This window comes from Helianthus annuus, chromosome 3 (genome assembly GCF_002127325.2).
Source record: "Helianthus annuus cultivar XRQ/B chromosome 3, HanXRQr2.0-SUNRISE, whole genome shotgun sequence".
Classification (NCBI taxonomy): domain Eukaryota; kingdom Viridiplantae; phylum Streptophyta; class Magnoliopsida; order Asterales; family Asteraceae; genus Helianthus; species Helianthus annuus.
In genome coordinates, this window is record NC_035435.2 from 89,458,263 (window position 1) to 89,483,474 (window position 25,212).

Genomic DNA, 25,212 nt, shown 5'->3' on the forward strand with positions numbered 1-25,212 from the left:
CTGCTGCTGCTGGTGGTACGGAGACGAGTGCTCGAAGGGGGTAAAATATCATTCAATCTGGTTGAACCTTGCCTGATAGCTATCCGGACCGCGGTAAGGCGATCCATGAAATGAGGACCCATCAGAGATCTCAATGGGGTGGTTTGGGGTCCCAGTTGCTGGTTCGACGGGATCTGTGTCCTCGTCCATATCCATGGCGTGATCTCCCGAGAAGTGGTCTTCGGGTCCTAGTGGGTTAAAACCCACGGGTTCTTGAATGTAGTTTGCCGGGTTGAACCGGCTCTGAAAGACAGGAGTGGGGTCGCCAAAAGAGTGGTGCTGGGGTCGCCAAAAGAGTGGTGCGAATTCGATCGCTGAAGAGGTATGAATGAAGGTATGGAGTTGTTGGGCTCATTTTCTGAATGTGGCCCGAAGGAGTGGTGGTAAGACGGTGATGAGCTTAGAGAGACAGATCGCCTCCCTGGTTCTATGTAAGTCCTCCAAGGTTCTTGGGGACTGGTGCTCATGGTAATTGATGGTGTGCGTCGGTGGGAAGGTCCAGCCTCGTGATCATGGCCCGTCATTGGGGCCTTGCCTCTTCCTCTTCTCATCCTTGGCGGCATAATTAACCTGTCAATAATAATAAGGATAACAAACAAGAATATATATATAAATGAAAGACAAAAATAAAACAAAACAGAATTTACCGTATGTTATTTGTCTAGACTCGAGGATCGAGGAATGTGCAATTTGTGTAACTGAGATTAAACACAAAAGGCTAGTGTTTAATTCACTCAGTGTTGGCTCTGATACCAACCTGTCACACCCCGTTAATTCCACTTACTACCGGTGGGCCCGGAGGGGAATATCGTGACGTAGTTAATATCATCATAGTCAAACAACACAAATTTTAAATGCACAGCGGAAGCAAAAGAGAATGAATCACATTACCACCGAAATATAGTAATATCAAAGTATCACAAATGGACTGTAATGGATCCACAGGCGGATCAAAAAAAAAGGAAAATTGTTCAACAGACTTTAACATCTAGAGCATGCAAGACTTGATTATTGATGCCTGGAGTAGCCAGCCTATTTCGTATAGTACCTGCACTTAGCCTTTTTGGAAAATACGTCAGTTTACACTAGTAAATACAACTTAACTGACTCATTTTGAAAAGAGTTTGAAAATTAATTTGAATGCACTTAGGCAAAAATATCTTTTATAACTTGGGACAATTATTCAGAAATAATCTTGTATACAGTTTTACATATTTGTCCTCCATTAGAACTGGTTAGAAGAGCCGGCTTAGATTAACTGACACGCCACAGGTATAATGCCCACAAGGTTGATTCCTTTAAGTGGATTACCAGTTTTTACATATGCAACTATCAGGTGTAATGCCTACACCCCGTGCTTAGGTTGTGGCCATTTCTTTGAATGATGCCAAGGATATCCGGGACATGGTCATTTAACCCCCAAAGGCCATACACCAAATAATACAGATTAAAACGGGTTATGTAAATACATTAATCACAATCCGATTTAAATGGCTACACGCCCGACCAAACGGTATTATAATACCGTATCCCAAGCCCGTATAGGGAAAATAAGTTAAGAGTATTTACCTGAGCAAGTAATATTCAAAATCAGCAAGTGCACGTATCTTTTACTGGGCTCCTAATCTGGAACAAAGGTTTTTAAATACCTGTTAGATTCCTAACGGGTCTTAATTAAGCCTAGACTTAGACCGGTTAGTTTTAAAAAGGAAGATACGGTTCAAACGCGCGATTAAGCGAAGACCGGTTTAGAATGTGTTTTTGACCCAACAAGCTTGTATACTTGTTTAATGTGGGTAAGCTAAACAGATTCTGGATTTTGAGTAAAAATGATAAGGTTTGACCCGTTTCGGCTAATTTATGCAAACTAGTTACATAAGCCGATCCGAACGCGAAAAGTGCGTAACGTGTTAACCAAAAGAATCATAAACAATTTTCCTGAGCTAATATGCCTTAAACATGTTGTGATATCAGTAAGATACCTTCCATTATGCCCAAAATGAATTTAGACTCAATTTATGCCCCGTAGGGGTATTTTGGTCATTTTAAAGCTTTAAAAGAGTTTTAAAATAAAACTGAGTTTTAGGTCTGATATAATCAGTAAAAATACTTATTTTTATAAGTCAATACAGTAGGGTATCATACATATGTGAAATTTATTATTTATAACCATACTATGCACCGAAGGGGCATTTTGGTAATTTCACATAGGCTTTAAAAGGTCAAATCTGGAAATCTGAGTTTAAAACTTTTGCTTACTGTTTAGTTATGAAAATTTTAATGAAAATATCAGTAGGTACTAAACCTTATATGTGAAAAATAGTTTTAACTCATATTATGCGTTAAAAACGCTTAAAAAGGCGATTTTGGGCTAATTCCGGGTTTTATATAGAAAGCTGATATTTTTATTATTCCAAAAAGCTCAAAATACTTTATTAATCATATAAAATCAGTAGCAAAAGGTTTGGGGTCCAAATGATTTGTAAAACTCATTTTATAGGCCAAAAGGGCAAAACCGGCAATTACTGAATCAAGCTTAGAACCCTAGGTTATGCTCAGCCTAAAAATAAATAAAAATCTTTAAAAATCTCAAAATATTATTTTACATCAGTAGGTAAAAATTTTGGTATTAAAAATTGTGTTTATATAGGCTATGTGCTAATTATGCCGTTTATTAAGTAAAAAGCTTTCTAATTACGCTATTGAGCATAACTCCTAATCTAAACCTTAAACTGATGTGAAAATTTACGGACATGTTTATAAATCAGTAATGAACGTTCCTATTCTTTCACATTTTCAAAATTATCATTTTAAGGTTAAAAGGGCATAATGGTCAACAATTAAACATATAACGGAAACATGCAAATGAATTAGATAACTAACGAACCAAGTTGTATAATCTCAGAGGGTTATACTTATAGGTAACTTGGTCCTAATAAAGCTCTAAGGCAATCCTAAACTATGCTCTAATGGGTCAGAACTGAAAGTCAAAGTGATAGTCAATTTTGTGACTTTCGGTTCCAAACCGAGCTTAAACTGAAAATTGTCGGGTTGAACATGTTTAGACATGTTCTTACATTAATTACCAAGTTATATTAATGATAAAACATGTTGCATGGCTTCTACATTGCTAATTATGCATTAATTTGAAAATAAGCTTTCTGTTGACTTTTTAAGATTATCTTTGACCCGACATTTGACCTACTTAGAGTGGGAATCAGAGAGTACCCTTTTAAGGGTTTATTACCCACATAATTACCAACTCATAGGTATTTTTAATTCGAGATTTGACTGGACAAATTATGAGTAATCTCGAAGTCAAACCTTAATTATGACGGTTTGACTATAAGCTAATTAACTAAGCTAAACTAAATTAAAGAAGGTTAAGGACACTTACAAGAGTCCTAAGCACGACTAGGGATCTTAAGAAAGCTTGCTACTGATCAGAGGAGCTCCAGAAATGTGTCTTGAGTGAAAATGAAATGAGCAAGTCCCAAATGTTTCAACAAAGCTTTTTATATACAAACTTAGATTGCATGAGATGATGCAAACCAAGTCTACTGATGTTTTATGATGGTCCCATGTGTCCCTATAATGCCAAAACCAGTTGCCAAGACCCTAATTTCGAAAACTACTCTCATAAGGCGGTGCAACAGGCTGAACAGGCATCTGTCCATTTTCTGCTGCCAGCGACTGTCTTACGGACCGTAAGCAAAAAGCCTTGCGGACCGTATGCACCTCTTACGGACCGTAAGCCCTTGGCTTTGCGGTCCGTAACCGACCTTGGCTTATATCGCCCAGTTGCAGAGCTTGCGGACCGTAAGCCTAAGGCCATACGGTCCGTATCCGATGACCAGAAAACAAAAACTTGCAAACTTTCAAGCTTTGACCATGCAATCTTTCAAAGTTCGGATCTTGGGTCTTTTGCAACAGCATGGGACCACTTTAATCAGTCCTGAAAGGTTATAAAGACCTTTGCCATGCACTTAATCATCCTTGGATTCTTGTGGAGAATCTTGTCATGCATTTAAATAAGTTAAATTCTTTTGAATAAGAATTTGATTATGAGCTTCTTGTAACATCATTTTAAGAACCCAAATTCTTTATAAGTTGAATTTATTTATTATAGGAATAACCGGTTCTAAGATATATCAGATGTTTATCACCTTGATTAAGGTCTTGGGATTTACAATTTGGTCGCTCAGAGGTGTTTATTAACATGACGACCTTCTTAAATCCTACCACACATCTTTTACTTGATCCGGGTTCCTGACACATTTATCTTACATGACACGTGTCTTTATTTTATTGGGTATGATTTTACGAGGTGTTACACCACTAAATAAAACTCTAGATCATAAGTACTGTACCTCAACTTAGGCCCAGTTAACTTCTCACTAAAATAAGCAACAGGTCGACCACCCTGACTAAGAAACCCACCAATTCCAACCTTTGAGGCATCAGTATGAAGTTCAAAAACTTGAGAAAATCAGGCAATACCAGAATTGGTGCTGTAGTGAGCTTCTCTTTCACAACTTGAAAAGCCAACTCTGCCTCATCTGTCCATACAAACGTCTTTCCCTTCATACAATCTGTCACTGGGGCCATAATAGAACTGAAGCGTGGAATAAATCGTCTGTAAAAAGAAGCAAGCCCATGGAAACTACGAACTTCAGTAATGGTAGTAGGAGTTGGCCAATTTTGAACAGCCGCCACCTGGGATTCATCAACCTGTATCCCATCACCAGAAATAACATACCCCAAGAATAACACCTTAGGGGTCATGAACACACACGTCTTGGTGGCTGCATAAAAACGGTCCCTGCAAAGTAAGGCCAACACCTGCCTCACATGCACAACATGGTCGCTGAAAGAAGCACTATAAATAAGAATGTCATCAAAATACACAACCACAAACTTCCCAATAAAAGGTCTAAGCAACTGATTCATCACAGGCATAAAAGCACTAGGTGCGTTTGATAAACCAAATGGCATTACCAACCACTCATACAACCCTTCACGAGTCTTGAAGGCAGTCTTCCACTCGTCACCCGGTCTAAGACGAATCTGGTAATAACCACTCTTCAAATCTAACTTCGTAAAAATAGTAGCACCACTAATTTGATCAAGTAAATCATCAAGTCGAGGAATAGGAAACCTCTACCTCACAGTAATCTTGTTGATTGCTCGACTGTCAACACACATACGCCAAGTGCCATCTTTTTTTGGAGTCAATAAAGCCGGAACAGCACAAGGGCTCATACTTTCACGAACGTGGCCCTTAGAAATCAACTCCTAAACCTGTCTTCGCAACTCTTCATGCTCAGTAGGGCTCATCCTGTAATGTGGTCTATTGGGTAACTGTGACCCAGGCTCCAAATCAATATGATGTTGGATGTCACGCAAAGGTGGTAATTCATCAGGCAACTCAACAGGAAAAACATCAGAAAATTCCTCAAGTAAAGGAACCATAGCATCAGGAATTTCGACTTCCTCGGGCACTGCCTTCCCTATCAAAATAAAAACATTGTCTGTGTCCTCCAACTCATCTTGAAACTGACTGATGATCAACAAAGTACCCGACTGTTTTGTGGCTAACTGCTTAGGCTTGCTAGGAACAAGAGTTATCTTCACACCACCAAACAGAAAGCTATAAGTATTGGACTGCCCGTTATACTCTATATTACGTTCATATTCCCAAGGTCTACCCAACAATAAGTGACACGGGTCCATAGGGACCACATCACACACAACATCATCTTTAAAGGTGGACCCAATAGAAATAGAAACAAGTGCCCTTTTAGATACCGTCACTTCACCTCCCTTTTTAAGCCATTGAAGCTTATAAGGCTTGGGGTGACTCTCTGTTTTCAAGGCTAACTTTTGAACTGCCTCTTCAGAAATCAAATTGTCACAACTCCCCGAATCAATAACGAATGTGCAAACCTTTCCCAAAATGGTACATGTTGAGTGGAAGATATTATGCTTAAGCCAGTCATCCCCATCTGCCTTTGGTGTATAGTAAGATCGTCTAACTACCAAGTTCACACCAACATCACCGGTCATAACCTCTTCTTCATATTCAGTTTCTTCATCATACACTGGGTTATTTTCATACTCTTCATACTGATTATCCTCGGACTCAGCAAACAACTGTTTTTTACCAGCCCTTTTACACTCAGCTTGACGATGGCCCGTCTCACCACAATTGAAACATCTCGGACCACTACTACTAGCCCCCTTAGAAGTAGGCCCGGTATTGTTAAACCCCGACCTTTGCTGACTAGACCCGCCACGAGTTACCCCACCACTAGCCGACCCAACGTTCCCTCCGGTACGGGCAAATGAACTGTTCACCCGACGGTTCTGTTTCTCAAAGGCCAACGCCCGTTGGTGTGCCTCTGGAATGGTTAACGGGTCAAAAAGATTCACGGACTCCATGATTTGAACCCTCAGACCCCCAATATACTGAGAAATAAGTTGCTCCTCCGGTTCTTGAATATCATTCCTCGCAATTAAATGATAAAACTCTGTTGTATAATCATCAACAGATTTAGCCCCCTGTTTTAAATTCTGCAGACGTTGGTACATCAACCTTTGAAAATTATGAGGCAAAAAGTTGGACTGCAAGCACTTCTTCATCTTGGTCCATGTCACAATCCTTGACTTTCCAAGCCTGTTCCGTTTTAATTTCAATTCTTGCCACGATGCAGAGGCCCTACCACGTAACCTGGTAGCAATCAAGGCCACCCGTTGTTTTCAGGCACCTCCTTGTACTCAAACACCTCCTCCACGGTAGCCAACCAATCGATGAACCCCTTCGGATTCAAACTAGCCCCGTCAAATTTTGGAATATCAATCCTTATCCCAGAATCCCAACGCCTGTTACCCCCTCCATGTTCGCCCCTTAGTCGCCCTTCATGTTCGTCAAGAAAGTGTACTTTTATGGGATAATGTGCAAACTCAAGAACTTATAGGTTCTTTGAGTTAAAAACAAAAAAAAATGATCCTGGGCCGTGATGTTTTGTTTGATAAAGGGAACAACACTCAAAGTACATCTAGTAATAATGTGATAACTCCTGAGCCAATAGTCCATTAAAGATGAAGTCATTGGTGAAATTTATGATGCAACTGTCCCTATTGAAGACTTTAGGTACTCATGTCAATTGGCTTTTTCTTTGATGGTTCCAAGAAGCATTAGAGATTAAAAATGGAGACAAGCCATGAAGGAGGAACTTGACTTGTTGGAGTAACACAAGACCTGGTCGATGACTGATCTCCCAAGCAATAAACAAGTTATAGGCATGAAGTGGGTGTTTAAGTTGAAGTATGATGCAGATGGTTAGGTGGATCGATATAAAGCGCTTCTAGTCGCTAAAGGATATGCTCAAGATGTCACACCTGCTCATAGGCGGAAGCACAAGGTGTGAACTTGATTAGTTTTCATTGCATACGTTATAAGTAAACATTCTATATGAATAAAGTATGCGCGATTTTCACCTATTCCAAGATATAAAAAGTATTCAAGTCACAAGTTTGCTCTCAAAAGACATCACTAGTAATTATTGTTTTACAAAAGAAGACTTGTACAAAATAAAGTTTTAATAGTTTGAGATTTTGCATTCAATCTTTCGCATAAGGGCGGGAGATGTGAACTAAATCCTCCGTAAGGATGACATCACTTGCTTTCTTGACATGTCGGTTCTTGCTTCATGAAGTCCAAGGATCCACTAGTTACCCGAAATACATGTAAGTTTGAAAAGTCAACATAAAGTCGGTGAATTCATGTGTTTGTTTGCTTTGTATCAAATGAATCTCGAAAACATTTGAAAGTCTTGTATTGTAAATCAGTATGTGAAAACGTCTATGAAATTTGAGGATCATTAATGTTTTGCAAGGAAATTAATATGTATGTCATAAGTAAGCAACTAAACCTAGATGATGATATTCGAACCCTTCCGATATGAGACCACAAAGCATCCCTAAAAGGTTAAGAAACCGGGAGTGGAGCTCGCCAAGATTCAATAGATCTACACCTTTTGCACCTCAGTCGTTATGTATGATTAATTGTTACTCTTGTTCATTTTCTACTTATGCGCACATGATCTAAAGTGATTTCATTCCATAGCTAAACCTACCCTTTATTGTAACATGTATTCCCTCCTCGATTGTTTAACAGTAAAACATTGAAAAGTTTGAAAGGAGGGACATGAACTCACAGTTTTGCGTTCGAAAGATAAGTGCTAGCAAAGGAGTATCCAAACACGTAGAGAAACCTACAAGTGCGCTAACACATTTGGCACTTAGGTCTTTACAAGACCGTGTACATGATGCTCATCTTGAATGTCGTTAAGTTTCTATTTTTTTATTTATTTAGGAACCCTTGTGTGTTTTAATATGTTGGCATTTGATTTGTATGTTCGTTGTTAATGTGTGTGTCTGTGTGTGTGTGTATATATATATATATTGTATCCACGTTGTGTATGAACGGGCCTCACCCTTCATATGTCTTCGTGCCTAGCATGAGTGTAAGTGGGCCTAGCCCATAAGTGTCTTCGTGCCTTGTACGATGTAAGTGGGCCTAGCCCGTATGCGTTTTCGTGTCTCGTACGGTGTAAGTGTGCCTAACCCATATGTGTCCCCATGTCGCGCATGGTGTAAGTGTGTCACACCCCCAAATAACCACCTAGGGCATGTCCCTATTGGAGGTGCAACGATCCAACAAGAGCCACCAATCATATCAAACACAAGTTATAATGTATTGAAATACCCGATTGAAAGAAATGTATCGTTTGAAAAGTTAAACCAAAACCAAAGTATTGAGCGGAAGCATGAATGTATAAGTGTGTAAATGTATCGAAACCAAATCAATGTAATTGTTTATCATGACCACAACCACTCCAGCAGCATCAGACGGCAAGCTCCCAAGTTCCTTCAATAATTACCTACAAGCATGCAACAAGTGTGTCAGACTACGCTGGTGAGTTCAAGGTTTTGTTAACGGGTTGAGTTACCAGATGTTTGTTAATGCGATTCAATGTTGTGTTACAATGTTGCTCATGTTAGATACCCTAGGGAGAGTGCCCATGTGTATCCGGGGAGTGGGTACCCCTTAACGACCGATTGCTATGTTGCCTTCGTTAGATACCCTAGGGAGAGTGCCCATATGTATCCGAGGAGTGTGCCTCTAACAACCATAGCCATACCCAGATAATTAGTTCACGCCCGTCCTTACGGCCCGGTGTGAGGTTTCCCACCTAATAGCGCTTTCAACTAATCACCCCCATTGCCCTCCAGGCAATAACCAAAACCGATTAAGTTATTTACCCAATGTTTCCCTTCCAAATGTTTACCAGTTGTCCCAAACCACCGGGACGCATGCTTGAGAAAATGCAATGAACTCACCTTGATTTGCTCGGCAGAATATTTCACTTGTTAATTTATTCAATACTCGCGACCTAGGAGAGTGTTTGGTAATGATCAGTTTTACAGTTTGTTTACACATAGACCGCATCAGTGGTTGTCACGTATGGCATATATAACAGTTAAGCAGCAATTCAAGCAAGAACAATAATTATTCAACATAAGATCAGTGAACTAAATAATCCATATTACACCAACTGGCCCAATATTAAACTCAATCCAACTCATATTCACATTGCAAGTTCATTACGTCAATCCATTTAAAGTGCGGCCCATGAATCCACCCAATTTCTATTACCCACACTTGGCCGGCCCATAATAAAATTAGATGTCCCCTTTCTTGGTTTCGTGTACATAGCAGTGAACTAAATAGTAATTAAATCATGCTGTCAATTGATAACTTAAAACAGTCTTTTAAAACCAAGGATCATTTAACAAATACATGGATAATATGCCAACCTAATTCCCTATTCAATAGATCCCAACCTTAGTAAATCAGCACATACATATACACGCAGAATTCCTTAATATTAGTTAACATTCTTTTATTTATTTTTTTTTCAGCTAGTCACACTTGAGTACAAACAAAAATATCAATTGAAGTGGGCCGAACAAACCCAGTTATCCGGCTGCCACTATTGGGCCAACTTATTCACCTTATGTAGAACATGTTTCGGGTCCAGGAAGTCACCTTGTGGGCTGGTATATGTTACTGAAAGGACATAGGTATTAACCCAACATACTCGGCCCAATAGTCCCCTAAGATATGAAACCCAGTTAACCACCCAGTACCCAGATTCATTATCGCAACCATCCCAGCTAATCTATTGGGCCTCAACAGTTTCATCAAACTTTGCCCATGTCACACAACAACCCGTCAAGTCGTGACACATACAAATTCCATGGCATCAATCATCATATATATGTACACGTATATGCAATTAAATTGGCTAGCATGCACACACCTATATCCGGACATTTATCACCGAGATCATACACCACATAACACCTTTGCATCATCATAATCAAACAGTTTGCAATCGGAACTAGCAAGTTGCCCAAGCATAAAATCTAACATATATTCTTATTGCATCAACAGTTAACAAGGTGAATAAACAAAGATAGCACTAACCGATGATGGTGATCCTGACTGGGGTTTTGCTACTGCCGTTCACCCTTGATTAGGGTTTGCAAAAATATGATAATTGTTATGTTTTACTTTCTAATCTACGTACACATATAATAGGGCAAGGAGTTGGGCCGAGTTCTATAACATTAAAGGGTTGGGCCAAGTAGCATTTAGTTCAAGGATTATTTAAGAAGGGTTGGGCCAGGATACTTATAAGATTATTTAAGGAGGGTTGGGCCAGGATACTTATAAGTGATGGCGGCCCAATGACCTCGGCGAGGCCCAACTCAACCCCGTAGCCTACTAAGCACCAACATACACAATCGCGTTTAACGGTCAACAAGTTTACTAAGGTTACGAGTATGAAATAACTTTTATCATCGACAAGAGGTGTGAGAGAGAGAACTAATAATGAAACGGGATCGCGTGACTAAGAGGCACTAACCTTTAAAGTTCGGGTTGTCACATCATCCCCAACTTGAAAGAAATTTCGCCCCGAAATTTGACAAGTAAGCACAGAAGAGTGAAGCGATAGAAACTCTAATTAAACTATATGTAATGCTACACAAATAAGAATCACAAATAATAATCAAACATTACGCGCAATCACTAAGCATCCAGATAATCGCACAGACACCACGTTAACCAAATTGTAAAACAGGATTGCGAGGTCAGTTGGGTGCCACATCATCCCCAACTTGAAAGGAATTTCGTCCCGAAATTCGCCAATGATATTGAAAGTTAGTCCCACCGTTTGAACAATCGGGGATAACAGAGCTTCACCTGATCTTTGCGTTCTCCCACCGCGAATTTCCACTATTTCTTAAGCTTAACAGCTTCCCAAGCGGTTCAAGTACAAATCCTGGATCTGCGACTAGGTTCTCATTTCCATATATGTGTTTCTGGTTGCTAATATCCTACCTTGACTTTCCCACTTGTCAAACTTCGTTCCCATGCGTTTCTAGGTGGGCCTTCAGGCCCGGTCACCCGCACATGGTCTTCAGGTTTCAATACATCCTATCAAAGCTCAGATGAATAGATATCAAGATCCGTGCGCTTCGCCTGCACCAGTTCCCTGCCAAAGGTTACTCCCCCATGCCCCGCATGGGTCCATCTTGAGAACCCTCTTCCTTCAGTTCTTCAATTTGAACAAGGCGAGTCTGATCAGGCATGTTAGAGTCGATAGTAGGCTGCAAAGCTCGTGCACGTCTAGGTTTCTCGGTCGGATTCATCCAATAGCTCCATCCGGCGATGCCATCACATGTTTAGCTCTCTCGAAACAAGGGTACACGGGAGGCCCTTGTGATCGGTCTTAGTGGTGCATTTGGTACTGTCCAAGTAATGCCTCCAATTAAATCCAAAGACTACGGCTTCCACCGCAGGTCGTGACTCGTGCAGTTCTTCCTGTAAGTTTATTACGTAAGTCATTACTTTCTCGTGTTGCGTCGGCGTGTAAACATTGCAGAGTTGGGATTCGAAAGCTGAAAAGATGTCCATCTGTTTTGTCCTTCACGAACACAGCACCCTACTGTGCTAAAGAGATTTAAGCTTCGCGATCTTCGAAAATCCCGTGGGTCTTTTAGCGAGATCCACGTGTATTCCCACTTCGTTGATCATATGACCAAAAAGGTATCTCTCGAATCCAGAAGTTACCTTTAACAAGACTTCGCGCGGAGTGGCTCCTCCCTCAGGAGCCCTAAAATAAGATACAAATGCCGCCCATTATGTTCCTTCCTCTTGGAAATGATCCAGAACGTCATCCATAAATACGGTCGATTCATGTGGTCCACAAAGCTGCTGGTCTGTTGATTAACTCAATGGTCATGGTGCACAAAGTCGCAATGGCCGTATTGCGTTTGATATGCCGTTTCAGGAACATTCTCCTCATGGTCTTCCGTCAATACATGGTCGAAGCAAACAGTTCTTGATTGTCACCTTGCTGAGTTCTGGATAATCAATACACATACGAAAAAGGCTTTATCTTCCCGAATATAGCTGGGGCTCCCCAAAGCGAACAAAAACTATGTCCAATAAAACTCCTATCCAACAGTTCCTGTAGATAGTCCTTGCAACCCTCCTGGTGCAAGACGGTATGTAGCACGAGTAATCAGGGTTGCCCCTGTCGTGAGATCAAACTGAGATTCTGCCTAACAGTGGTGGAAGTAAATCTGTAAGCTCTTCGGGTAGCACACCGAGAGGAATCACGAACAACTGGTGGATCCTCGATCCTCTTTTCCTTAGCCTCCACATCAGTAATGGTTGCTAACGTAGCGGGGTGATCCCTCCGTAGACACTTCTGGGCTTTCATAGCTGATATGGTGCTAACCTTTGCACCACTCTGTTGCTTTAGAACAAATAATGATTCTCCACACAAAATTTTCTCCTCACATGGTATGTCTGCGTGATTTCTGAATAACCAATCCACACTAACTACTGCATTGTAACCATCAGGGGTAGTAGAAGGAAGGTCGATGTCGAACACCTGTCCCCCAAGGTCGAGTTTGCATCCTATCCAAGCTATCGTGTTGCTATTACGCCTGGTATAGCCTATGCCATGCTAAATGTCCTTCCATGAGCATCGTTCCCAATGTTTGTTGTTTTCGCTACGAGGATTTCCAGTACCGTCGTCGTTCCTTTGGTTATGTGTCGTCTTGATTTAACAACTGCCAATCCATGCCGTAGGTACCTTCGTCCTCATACTGTAAGCTACGATTACGAGCGCTTCAATGTCGCCGTGCTTGTTGCCCTTAATGTCGCTGCTTGTAACGGGGTCCTGTGACATTTCACCAACAGGGTACATCTTTTCGTATTCCGTGCCACGTCTTAAGACGCTACTCATGGTGCGGGCGGTTACACAGTCCGCTCTACAGTCAATCGTCATCGATTTTGTCCTGATTGGTTCGTAAGAGTCGACTCCCATGAGTCTCTGGCTAGAGTTAAGGATTCGATTGGGGTCAAATCGCTATTGTTCGTTGTCGGTAACTAGGGTCGTTCAAATGCTGAAGTCGGTAAGGTACTACGTTTACCCTCTTATCCATCGTCCTTGCAAGTTGACTGAGTAATACACGGTATGTCGCGAGAGTGTTGTAGAAGTGATCGCACTTCGGGATCTAAGGCGTCAACACGCTAAGTTCCAGCAAACAAAGATATGTGAGGAAAGTATAGTCCAATCATTTGACGCTAAGCTATCCAACTCAGGGACGTTCATACTAGCACCTAACATTCTACACAGTTCGCTAGGCGTTCAGATGTGTGATCAGGTGATACTCAATAGCATCGAGATTCGTAAGGATTCAAAAAGGGGTGAAAAGATCATGTTCGAGTAGGAGACAATCACTGCTATGACTCCTATAGACTGCTGAGTTCTAACATAACACCAACTAGCCGAGCGGAACCCTTTTCACACTCGTTAAGCCTCACTGGGACTCACATGCACCTCACGTTACTATTATGTGTGCACCCATAATAATAAGGCGATTTGCATGCTGATCTCAGTGCCTCTTAACTTACGCTAAAAGGTTCCCCACATTCAAATAGCAAACAAAAGGTTTTACAGGATCAAGAATCACAATAGTCGAAGGGTAGCGTCACACTAACAGTTCACATAACAGGGGTTGGTAACATAAGTGCTCATACTGTTGTGCCAAGTGTGCATTCACGTGTAATGTTATACATAAGTGTACACTAGATATACTATGCAATAGTATATGAGAAACGAACCTTGCAGTCTGGAGCTGAGTGTCATGGTCGATTTCGGTACTGTTCGGTTATAGTCTGGTTTTATGAAAACGTTTTAAAACCGAGTTCTCTATAACCAGTGGCTCTGATACCAAACTGTCACACCCCCAAATAACCACCTAGGGCATGTCCCTATTGGAGGTGCAACGATCCAACAAGAGCCACCAATCATATCAAACACAAGTTATAATGTATTGAAATACCCGATTGAAAGAAATGTATCGTTTGAAAAGTTAAACCAAAACCAAAGTATTGAGCGGAAGCATGAATGTATAAGTGTGTAAATGTATCGAAACCAAATCAATGTAATTGTTTATCATGACCACAACCACTCCAGCAGCATCAGACGGCAAGCTCCCAAGTTCCTTCAATAATTACCTACAAGCATGCAACAAGTGTGTCAGACTACGCTGGTGAGTTCAAGGTTTTGTTAACGGGTTGAGTTACCAGATGTATGTTAATGCGATTCAATGTTGTGTTACAATGTTGCTCATGTTAGATACCCTAGGGAGAGTGCCCATGTGTATCCGGGGAGTGGGTACCCCTTAACGACCGATTGCTATGTTGCCTTCGTTAGATACCCTAGGGAGAGTGCCCATATGTATCCGAGGAGTGTGCCTCTAACAACCATAGCCATACCCAGATAATTAGTTCACGCCCGTCCTTACGGCCCGGTGTGAGGTTTCCCACCTAATAGCGCTATCAACTAATCACCCCCATTGCCCTCCAGGCAATAACCAAAACCGATTAAGTTATTTACCCAATGTTTCCCTTCCAAATGTTTACCAGTTGTCCCAAACCACCGGGACGCATGCTTGAGAAAATGCAATGAACTCACCTTGATTTGCTCGGCAGAATATTTCACTTGTTAATTTATTCAATACTCGCGACCTAGGAGAGTGTTTGGTAATGATCAGTTTTACAGTTTGTTTACACATAGACCGCATCAGTGGTTGTCACGTATGGCATATATAACAGTTAAGCAGCAATTCAAGCAAGAACAATAATTATTCAACATAAGATCAGTGAACTAAATAATCCATATTACACCAACTGGCCCAATATTAAACTCAATCCAACTCATATTCACATTGCAAGTTCATTACGTCAATCCATTTAAAGTGCGGCCCATGAATCCACCCAATTTCTATTACCCACACTTGGCCGGCCCATAATAAAATTAGATGTCCCCTTTCTTGGTTTCGTGTACATAGCAGTGAACTAAATAGTAATTAAATCATGCTGTCAATTGATAACTTAAAACAGTCTTTTAAAACCAAGGATCATTTAACAAATACATGGATAATATGCCAACCTAATTCCCTATTCAATAGATCCCAACCTTAGTAAATCAGCACATACATATACACGCAGAATTCCTTAATATTAGTTAACATTCTTTTATTTATTTTTTTTTTCAGCTAGTCACACTTGAGTACAAACAAAAATATCAATTGAAGTGGGCCGAACAAACCCAGTTATCCGGCTGCCACTATTGGGCCAACTTATTCACCTTATGTAGAACATGTTTCGGGTCCAGGAAGTCACCTTGTGGGCTGGTATATGTTACTGAAAGGACATAGGTATTAACCCAACATACTCGGCCCAATAGTCCCCTAAGATATGAAACCCAGTTAACCACCCAGTACCCAGATTCATTATCGCAACCATCCCAGCTAATCTATTGGGCCTCAACAGTTTCATCAAACTTTGCCCATGTCACACAACAACCCGTCAAGTCGTGACACATACAAATTCCATGGCATCAATCATCATATATATGTACACGTATATGCAATTAAATTGGCTAGCATGCACACACCTATATCCGGACATTTATCACCGAGATCATACACCACATAACACCTTTGCATCATCATAATCAAACAGTTTGCAATCGGAACTAGCAAGTTGCCCAAGCATAAAATCTAACATATATTCTTATTGCATCAACAGTTAACAAGGTGAATAAACAAAGATAGCACTAACCGATGATGGTGATCCTGACTGGGGTTTTGCTACTGCCGTTCACCCTTGATTAGGGTTTGCAAAAATATGATAATTGTTATGTTTTACTTTCTAATCTACGTACACATATAATAGGGCAAGGAGTTGGGCCGAGTTCTATAACATTAAAGGGTTGGGCCAAGTAGCATTTAGTTCAAGGATTATTTAAGAAGGGTTGGGCCAGGATACTTATAAGATTATTTAAGGAGGGTTGGGCCAGGATACTTATAAGTGATGGCGGCCCAATGACCTACCTCGGCGAGGCCCAACTCAACCCCGTAGCCCACTAAGCACCAACATACATAATCGCGTTTAACGGTCAACAAGTTTACTAAGGTTACGAGTATGAAATAACTTTTATCATCGACAAGAGGTGTGAGAGATAGAACTAATAATGAAACGGGATCGCGTGACTAAGAGGCACTAACCTTTAAAGTTCGGGTTGTCACATCATCCCCAACTTGAAAGAAATTTCGCCCCGAAATTTGACAAGTAAGCACAGAAGAGTGAAGCGATAGAAACTCTAATTAAACTATATGTAATGCTACACAAATAATAATCACAAATAATAATCAAACATTACGCGCAATCACTAAGCATCCAGATAATCGCACAGACACCACGTTAACCAAATTGTAAAACAGGATTGCGAGGTCAGTTGGGTGCCACAAAGTGGGCCTAGCCCTAGATAGTCTTATGTTAATTTGTTCGCATTGGATTCATCCAATTAGTCATATGTCTTTGTCACGCATGACTAGGCCTAGCCCCTAGTTTTGGGCTTGTGTCTCACAAAAGTGTCGTTGTTATGATATATATATATATATATATATATATATATATATATATTGTCAGTAATACATATATTCATGTTTGAAGGGATCCTAGATCCTTATGTATATTTATTCTTATATATGTATATCTCATTTGATATATTGTTTAAAATAAATATTTTTAACATCAAATTTGTTATATGTACATGTACTGTGTCCTCTTGTATGTGTACACTTCATCAAGTGTACTTGTATATTTATACCATGTATATACTTTGCTAGTATACTTTTGGTGTCGGTATTTGTACCGTATTTATATGTATTTTGGTACATGTACATTACTTGTTATCCTTGTATTTTACCAAGTCTTTTGATGTACGTATTTCATACGTATGAGTATACTTATATACTTCTTATTCTTACACTTAATAAATTTTATATAACTTTCCAGATTCATGTAAGGTAAAATATATTAGTTAGGTGTCTAAAAATATATTATTTTTAGAACTTGTCGTCTTAGTCGTTTATATATTTTTTAGGGTTAGGTGTCGAAATTCGGTATTTGTACCGTATTTATACGTATTTTGGTACACGTACATTACTTGTAATCCTTGTATTTTACCAAGTGTTTTGATGTACGTATTTCATACGTATGAGTATACTTATATACTTCTTATTCTTACACTTAATAAATTTTATATAACTTTCCAGATTCATGTAAGGTAAAATATATATTAGTTAGGTGTCTAAAAGTATATTACTTTTAGAACTTATCGTCTTAGTCGTTTATATATATTTTCGTTGTCGAAATACCCAAGTGTCGTTGGTAGATGTATAAGCTCCTCGTTGTGACGATATGGACGGTCATGGCATGTGACGATGTATTTAGCTTATTACCGAACTTTCGGATATATATATTATTTCTTCAATACATATATAAGTTAATTTGTCCGTTCATTCGATTTGTCCATTGTCCGAATCTTGTTTTAGGGATATAATATAGTGTGTGTGTGTATATATATATACATATATCTTTTCAGGTGTTAATTTTCCAAGTATCCATTCAAGGATATGTGTTCCTGTATATTCTTGTAATTGATTATTTGCAAGTACTTAGTATCATGTATTTAGGTACTTTAGTATTTAAACATGTATACCCTAAGGCATCTAAATACATACACCTTGATACACACTTAGATATATATACACTTAAGGTGTTTATTTTAAATATATATTTTTCACCCTAACTATATATATTTATATAATTTCCATTTCTTAAGTGTTTAAGAAAATGTTTGTAAGTTTATCACTTAAACTTTCCACCAAAGTTTGCCTAATCATGATTAAAGTTGTTAATCTCATTTAATTAAGATAATCACTTGTTAAACCAAACTTTAATCATGATTAGGATTTTAGAAAATTTCCCCGTTGTTTTCCCTATACTATGAGCATTTTCCATGTTTTAAAACGTATTTTTAAACACTTTTCAATCCCAGAATCATCCATAACACAAATCAAGTTCCAATCTACACTTTTCATGCATATTCATACAACTACATCTTCAAGTTTATGAACTTTATTTGGTATATATTACCAACATCACTAAAACTAACAATATGTTTTTGTTCATCTTTTCACTTTAACACTTTTATACAAACTTGTTGAGGTTATATTTCAAGATCAATAGTTCAAAAATCATGTTTCAAGCTTCTTGTTATATTTATATATTTTTCAAAAATCATTGCCAAAGCATATAAAGTTCATGACATCTCAAAGACGAAGATCTTGCTAGATCTAAACATCTTTATCAACACAAATAACACATAATTATGTAGGATTACGATGTTAGATTTAGGGTTTTTAAGTTTTATGAAAAGTGATGTTCAAGATGATAAAGATGTACTTTTGAGATCTATTATGTATAATAATCATAAAAATGAAGATGATTGTGAGGATTACAAGAAGGTGTACCCAAATTATAAGCTTCACGAATTTCACTCAACTTAAAAAAGGAAAACAAATTAATTAAAAAAAGTCTAAATTTGCAATTATGCTTATTTAAAGATTGTGTTATGGAATTCTGATTACATGTTATATTCGTGTTGGTTTGACCCGCCAATATGACCCATTTAACACCCCTAATTTACAATATAAAACATGATGCTCATTTCTTTCTTGTCTTCTAAAATCTTTTAGAATTGTACCTTTATGAATCTCTAGTTCACTTTGCTAGAGGGTGTTTGGCATAATAAAAAATCACATGACTCTTATTGAATATAGTCATTTGATTTGATTATATGTCTGCACCAGCTAATGTTTCTCCAATACTGAGAGAGACCTCTCGATTATTGACTTGTTCTAAATTTTGTTTCTCGTTGTAGTTAGTTTATTCGTAACCCCAAAACAGTTTCAGTGGAAATTGGGCTTCCTTGCTCTACTGGTCTTTCTTTTTCTATTAAATCATTTAGCTATCCAAAATATGAGGAGAGTCCTCTTAACTTTGCTCCTGCTTCTCGTTGGTTCTTTCTCATTCATCAACCAAAAAAATTAACACAAACACTTCAGGCTTGACCCATTTCTTTTTATGCCAACATTAATTATTACATTGATTCCGAATAGGCTTGTTTATACAGAAACACATTTGAAACTGAAACACTGAAAATCAATAACAATTGCAAAAGGCATGACATATTAAAGTAGATGAGTCTTATAAAGAGAACGCCAAAGACGACTACAATTCTTTAAAATCAAAATGTGACTACATTTTTCAACATTAAGTCAAAATAAAAAAATAAAGAAAAGTTACAATTGAAACAATGCAGCTAAAGCTGCAAATCTTGGCCTCATGACCTTTGTAGAATCTGAGAAAAGACATAACATGAATATGGAGTGATTGACACTTGGGTTTGATTTCTTCATAGTTCACATGGAGGAAAATTGCTTTAGACCTTGACTTAGCCAGTGGACAGATCTGATTATTGACCCAAAACTAAATCAATTAAAAGCAAATAGCTAAAATCTTGGATAAAAAAGGGGTTTTAGAAAGTGCTTACCTTTGGGTGTTGAGCTTTACAACCACCACAACCAGGTGAATAGAAAAAAAAGATGGGATTTTATCCCATCAATTCATAATGTGTCTACATATTCTTGTGCTTAATTGATCTCAAGCATGTTGGGTTCAAGTGTATTTTACCACAATCTGATGGATTTGCTGACAAAAACTGATGGATGTCCCTGTGTAATCATAAAATTTGTGATCAAAATCAGGTTTAAAATAGACCACAATGATGAAAACTTAAAATATAATGTTGATAATTTTCAGCATACGAAAACAGGGGTGACAAAAGCTGTGATTTTGTCTCAAATCTGTCGAAAGTGAAGAAGAAAGACCTTATTTGAACTGCTTAGGATTTCTTTGAAAGATGTCAAATAACAGGCAAAACAATATTATTTAATGAAAAAGCTATAAGAGAGATTGTATTGAGCTTAAAGATTGAAGAATGCGCCAAGCAAACTTGTTTCTTTGATTTAAAGCAAGACAAAATACTATTTCAAGTTTTGAGATTAGAGATTGAATCTTGAAAATATGAGCATAATAAAGAACCTATAGGTTTCTGTGATTTCATCTACTCAAATCTCCACTTACCAAACCCTAGTCTACCGGAAATCAAATATGTAGTCGGGAATCCTAAACCACTGCAAAGTTTCCCCCAAAATCGAAACCCTAATACATTTTTTCACACTAATTGTACAAATTAAGACCAAAGTGATCCATGGTTCATCGGTACCTAACCTCCCTGGCTTGTGTATCTACACCACTCCATCTTTATCGATAACAAAAAAAACCAAAAACGTAAAAAAATGACCTTAGATATGAGAAAACATTCAACAGGAAAGAAAATAAACCTACCTCCATCTTTTTCCCATCGATTGCAACCACACCAAAGCTTCATGCTTCTGATTTCCACAAGAATGTAGAAAAGGTTCAGCATTGAGATTAGAATCTGATTCAATTATTCTTTTGAGACTTTCATACAACAAACAAACTTCTCTTTATCAAAAAATTATAAAAATAGGCTATTAACATCACATATAAAAGCATGTTCGTATTAATAAACAAACCCATCAAATTTGAGCTTAAAATGCATGTTCGTATAAGTAAACAAACCCATCAGATTTGAGCTTGTAATCTTAACTTGAGAGAGAAAAAGACATGTAAAACTCTTGAATGTAGCTAGAAAACTCAGCTCTACAAAGTATTGTCATCTTTATCGGTATCGTAACCTCCTTGACTCGTGTATCTACACCACTCCATCTTCATTTTCATCTACAACAAACCAACCGAAAACGTCAAAAAATGACCTTAGATATGAGAAAACATTCAGCAGAAAAAAATTAAACTTACCTGGATCTTTTTCCCATTGAGTGCAATCACACCGAAGCTTCATGCTTCTCATTTCCATAAGAATGCGTGTGTTTGTACGGGCTTATGTGTGAAAAAGGGGAGGGGGAGCGGCTATGTGATTTTAGGGTTTCGAGAGAATGAAGGGGAGAGAAGGGGGAACAGAGAAACAAAAGGGCTTTTTCATCAAGATCTTCAGAGAGAGGGAGAGAGAGACACGTGATTTAAATGAATGAAATTTGAAATTTGAGTGAAAATGTTGACCCGCCCAATAGATTTCAGGAATTTAGCCCGCCCAAAGATTGCAACATGTTTGAAACAATTCATTTGTGCTTTATTGTATTGTACATTATGCTTTAAGGGCTTGTAAATGTTGAAAAAGTGGCAAATGACCATTTCTATCCCTTGGAAATGCATTATATATATATATATATACATACATATATATATATATATATATATATATATATATATATATATATATATATATATATATATATATATATATTAGAAAAGAAAAATACAATGTTTGTAATTTGTTTTATTTTTTCTTATAATTATAATTATGGTACTTTACCATTACAACAACACAAGTATACGGTATAGCCACCTAATTATAAATGGTTTAACTATAACGTTATTTCATGTAATTGTGATGTATCGTGCATGCATAAATTGACGTAAATGATTTCGCCTATTGAACCAGTAACATACTCATGCCACATAATTATCGCTTTGAAGGTTATGCCATACATACACTTCACACTTATGTTTGCATTAAACTTGAAAGCATTTTTAAGTTGGAATAATTCTTTCTCACCTAATACACTATTTTGTAGATGGAAAACATGGAAAGATTGAGGATTCCACTAAGTGATATAACCTTTGCCACAAAAAATTTTAACAAAAGATTCTGCATAGGGTCAGGCGGATATGGTATAGTGTACAAAGCAGAGCTTGAACATTTAGATATCCGAAAAATATCATCATCAGACTGGGACAACAAAAATGAACTGCCAAAAAAGCGTAGCACTGTAGCTATAAAGCGCATCTTCAACAAGGAAGGTGAGGAAGGGTTTTTCATGGAAATTAAAACACTTACTAGTTGTAATCATCCAAACATAGTCTCCCTTCTTGGGTTTTCAAGGGAAAATGGTGAAATGATCCTTGTCTTTGAGTTTGCTGCGAAAGGAAGCCTTGATAATTGTTTGGAAAACAATACAATGGCTAATGTTACATGGGCACAACGAGTACATATATGTCTTGGTATTGCAAAAGGATTGAAATACCTTCATGCCAACTGGAAGGGTAAACGAAGGATAGTACACCGAGACATAAAGAGTGCAAACATTTTGTTAGATGGGAAGTGGAATGCAATGGTTGCCGATTTTGGGCTCTCCAAATTTCACCCTGAGAACCATCATGTAAGCACAATTTATACCACGCATGTTGTAGGCACAGATGTGTACCTAGATCCCGAATATTTATCTGCATACAAATATAAAAAAGAATCTGACATTTACTCTTTTGGAGTAGTCTTATTTGAGATGTTATCTGGAACATTGGCCTATGATTCAAATTACTACCTGGGCGATGACAAGGGGCTACCTACTGTTGCAAGAAGATGTTTCAAAGAGGGAAAAATAAAAGAATTGATTGATCCTAATATGATGGTAGAAGTTAATGAACACACCTTTACAGTAAATAAAGGACCTAATCAAAAGTCTTTGGATGCATTTACAAAAATTGCATATCTATGTTTGGCAGAAACTCAAATTAACCGCCCAAAAATGGAAGATATCATTAAGGGACTTGAGGATGCATTACGCTTTCAGGCAAGTTAATTGTCTACAAATAGTACAAATTATTACCTAATATTTTTTCATCCGTAGTAGTAAGTAGGGTATTCATACATTATAATTAAAAACCTTGCTGCTTTAACATTTAATGTTTGGTTTCTAAGTTAAACTTTGAGAATGATTTATTAATATCAGCTTATTATGATTTTTTTTTCACACAAATGAGTTATGTACGTTTTTCAATATTGATTGTTACTTAAATTATAATTACTTAGAATGGAGTTATATTTAAAGGTTCTATTTCTATGATGATTATGAGGCTAAACTCATGCAATACAATAAAGTATGTATTTAGCATAGGTGCATTCCTAGTTTCATATAGCATTATATCGTTTTCTCCTTGTATAAAGGACATATTTAATTTCATTAGGTTCCTTGCCTTGACTATAACATTTTCCTTATTTCTTACAGGGAAAACCATTCGTACTCCAAAAGTTTCAACTAAGCGCTATAGTCTCCGCAACCATGAATTTTGCAGCTAAATGTTGTGTTGGGGAAGGCGCGTATGGTATGATGTATAATGCAAGACTTGATCATTTTGATACCCAAAGTTTATCCAAAATAGAAGGGATTAATGGCAGTGAACTGTCCTGGAGATGCAGCAATGTAGCTCTAAAACGCATCTTTAATAGAGAAGACGAACATGGTAAACAAGGGTTCTTTGAAGAAATTGAAATGCTTGCCAATGTTAAGCATCCCAATATAGTCACTCTTCTTGGTGTTTCAAGTGAAAATTGTGAGATGATTCTTATATACAATGACGCTTTTAAAGGAAGCCTCCATGATTGTTTAGGAAACTCTGATAACATGGCTGAACTTACTTGGGAAAAACGTATAAAAATCAGCCTTGATATCGCACAAGGATTAAATTACCTTCAAACCAGTCCAGTGGATAAACAAAAGATAATGCGGTTTGATATGAATAGCGCCAACATTTTAATGGACTCTTGTTGGAGTGCGAAGATTGCTTGCTTTTGGCTCTCTACATTAAACACCGCTACTAATGTAACCAACTCCCGCAATTTCAGAAAAGTGCAATCGGAACCTGAATATTTGAAAATAGAGAAGATGAAAAAAGAATCTGTTATTTACTCATTTGGAATAATTTTATTTGAAATCCTGTGTGGCAAGGTACAATATGATGAAATTTACTATGTCGAAAATGAGAAGGGGCTTCCTACTATTGCACGGCGATGTTTTGAGAAGGGAACACTTTTAAAGGAAATGATAGATCACGTTTTGAAGAAAAAAGTTGGGGAAAATTCTTATAGACTTGATGAAAACATCAATCAGTATTCTTTTGATGCATTTTCAAAAATTGCATATCATTGTTGTTCAGCGACAGAAGCTTCTCGTCCATCAATGGAAGACATCATCATGGAACTTAAGAACGCGCTTAAAATGCAAGTAAGTCATAGTTTTTTGTTAATATTATTAGAACATCCTGTATGGGGCGTGGAGAGGGGGAGGGGAAGCCCTTCCATGCTCCCTACACCACCACGAACATGGCGTTTAGGGCGTGGTCCCTTTGGGGATTTGTCGCGGGGGAGGTGGTGATTGGAAGGTAGTGATTGGTTGGTTGTTTTGTTTTTCCCTCCACGCCCCCTCTGTCTACATGGCAAACACGTGACGCAAAACGCCCCCTCTACCCATAACTACACCAAGTGGCCTTAGTCTTTTCATTTCTCATATACTTGATACCATACCGGGTTGGTAGGAGCTAAAACATACATAAAAGCACAAACTTGGAAATTGTGTCACAAAAATTACACATGAAGCATGTTGGATATTCAGAGAAATGAGAAATCGATACTTTATCTAATGATCAAAGGTCGCTTTAACGTA

General features: G+C 38.1%; 2 protein-coding genes across 2 annotated transcripts; one reads left to right on the forward strand and one right to left on the reverse strand.

Moving 5' to 3' along the window:
• Positions 1-5,334: 5,334 nt before the first annotated feature.
• Positions 5,335-6,681, reverse strand: LOC110931647. Its single transcript, XM_022175032.1, has one exon. The coding sequence runs from the start codon at positions 6,679-6,681 to the stop codon at positions 5,335-5,337; it is 1,347 nt and encodes a 448-aa protein (XP_022030724.1).
• A 15,675-nt stretch (positions 6,682-22,356) lies between these two features.
• LOC110931648 (probable L-type lectin-domain containing receptor kinase II.1) lies at positions 22,357-24,924 on the forward strand. The gene is made up of 2 exons (XM_022175033.1): positions 22,357-23,343; positions 23,779-24,924. Exons 1-2 carry the CDS (start codon positions 22,357-22,359, stop codon positions 24,922-24,924), a joined length of 2,133 nt encoding a protein of 710 aa, XP_022030725.1.
• Positions 24,925-25,212: the final 288 nt, after the last annotated feature.

Excerpts from the sequence above, each read along its gene's own strand:
- LOC110931647 (XM_022175032.1), bottom strand. The coding sequence starts at position 6,681 with ATGAAGAAGTGCTTGCAGTCCAACTTTTTGCCTCATAATTTTCAAAGG.
- LOC110931648 (XM_022175033.1), top strand. The coding sequence starts at position 22,357 with ATGGAAAGATTGAGGATTCCACTAAGTGATATAACCTTTGCCACAAAA. Across the intron at positions 23,344-23,778 it reads AGGATGCATTACGCTTTCAG|GGAAAACCATTCGTACTCCA; the intron begins GCAAGTTAATTG and ends TATTTCTTACAG.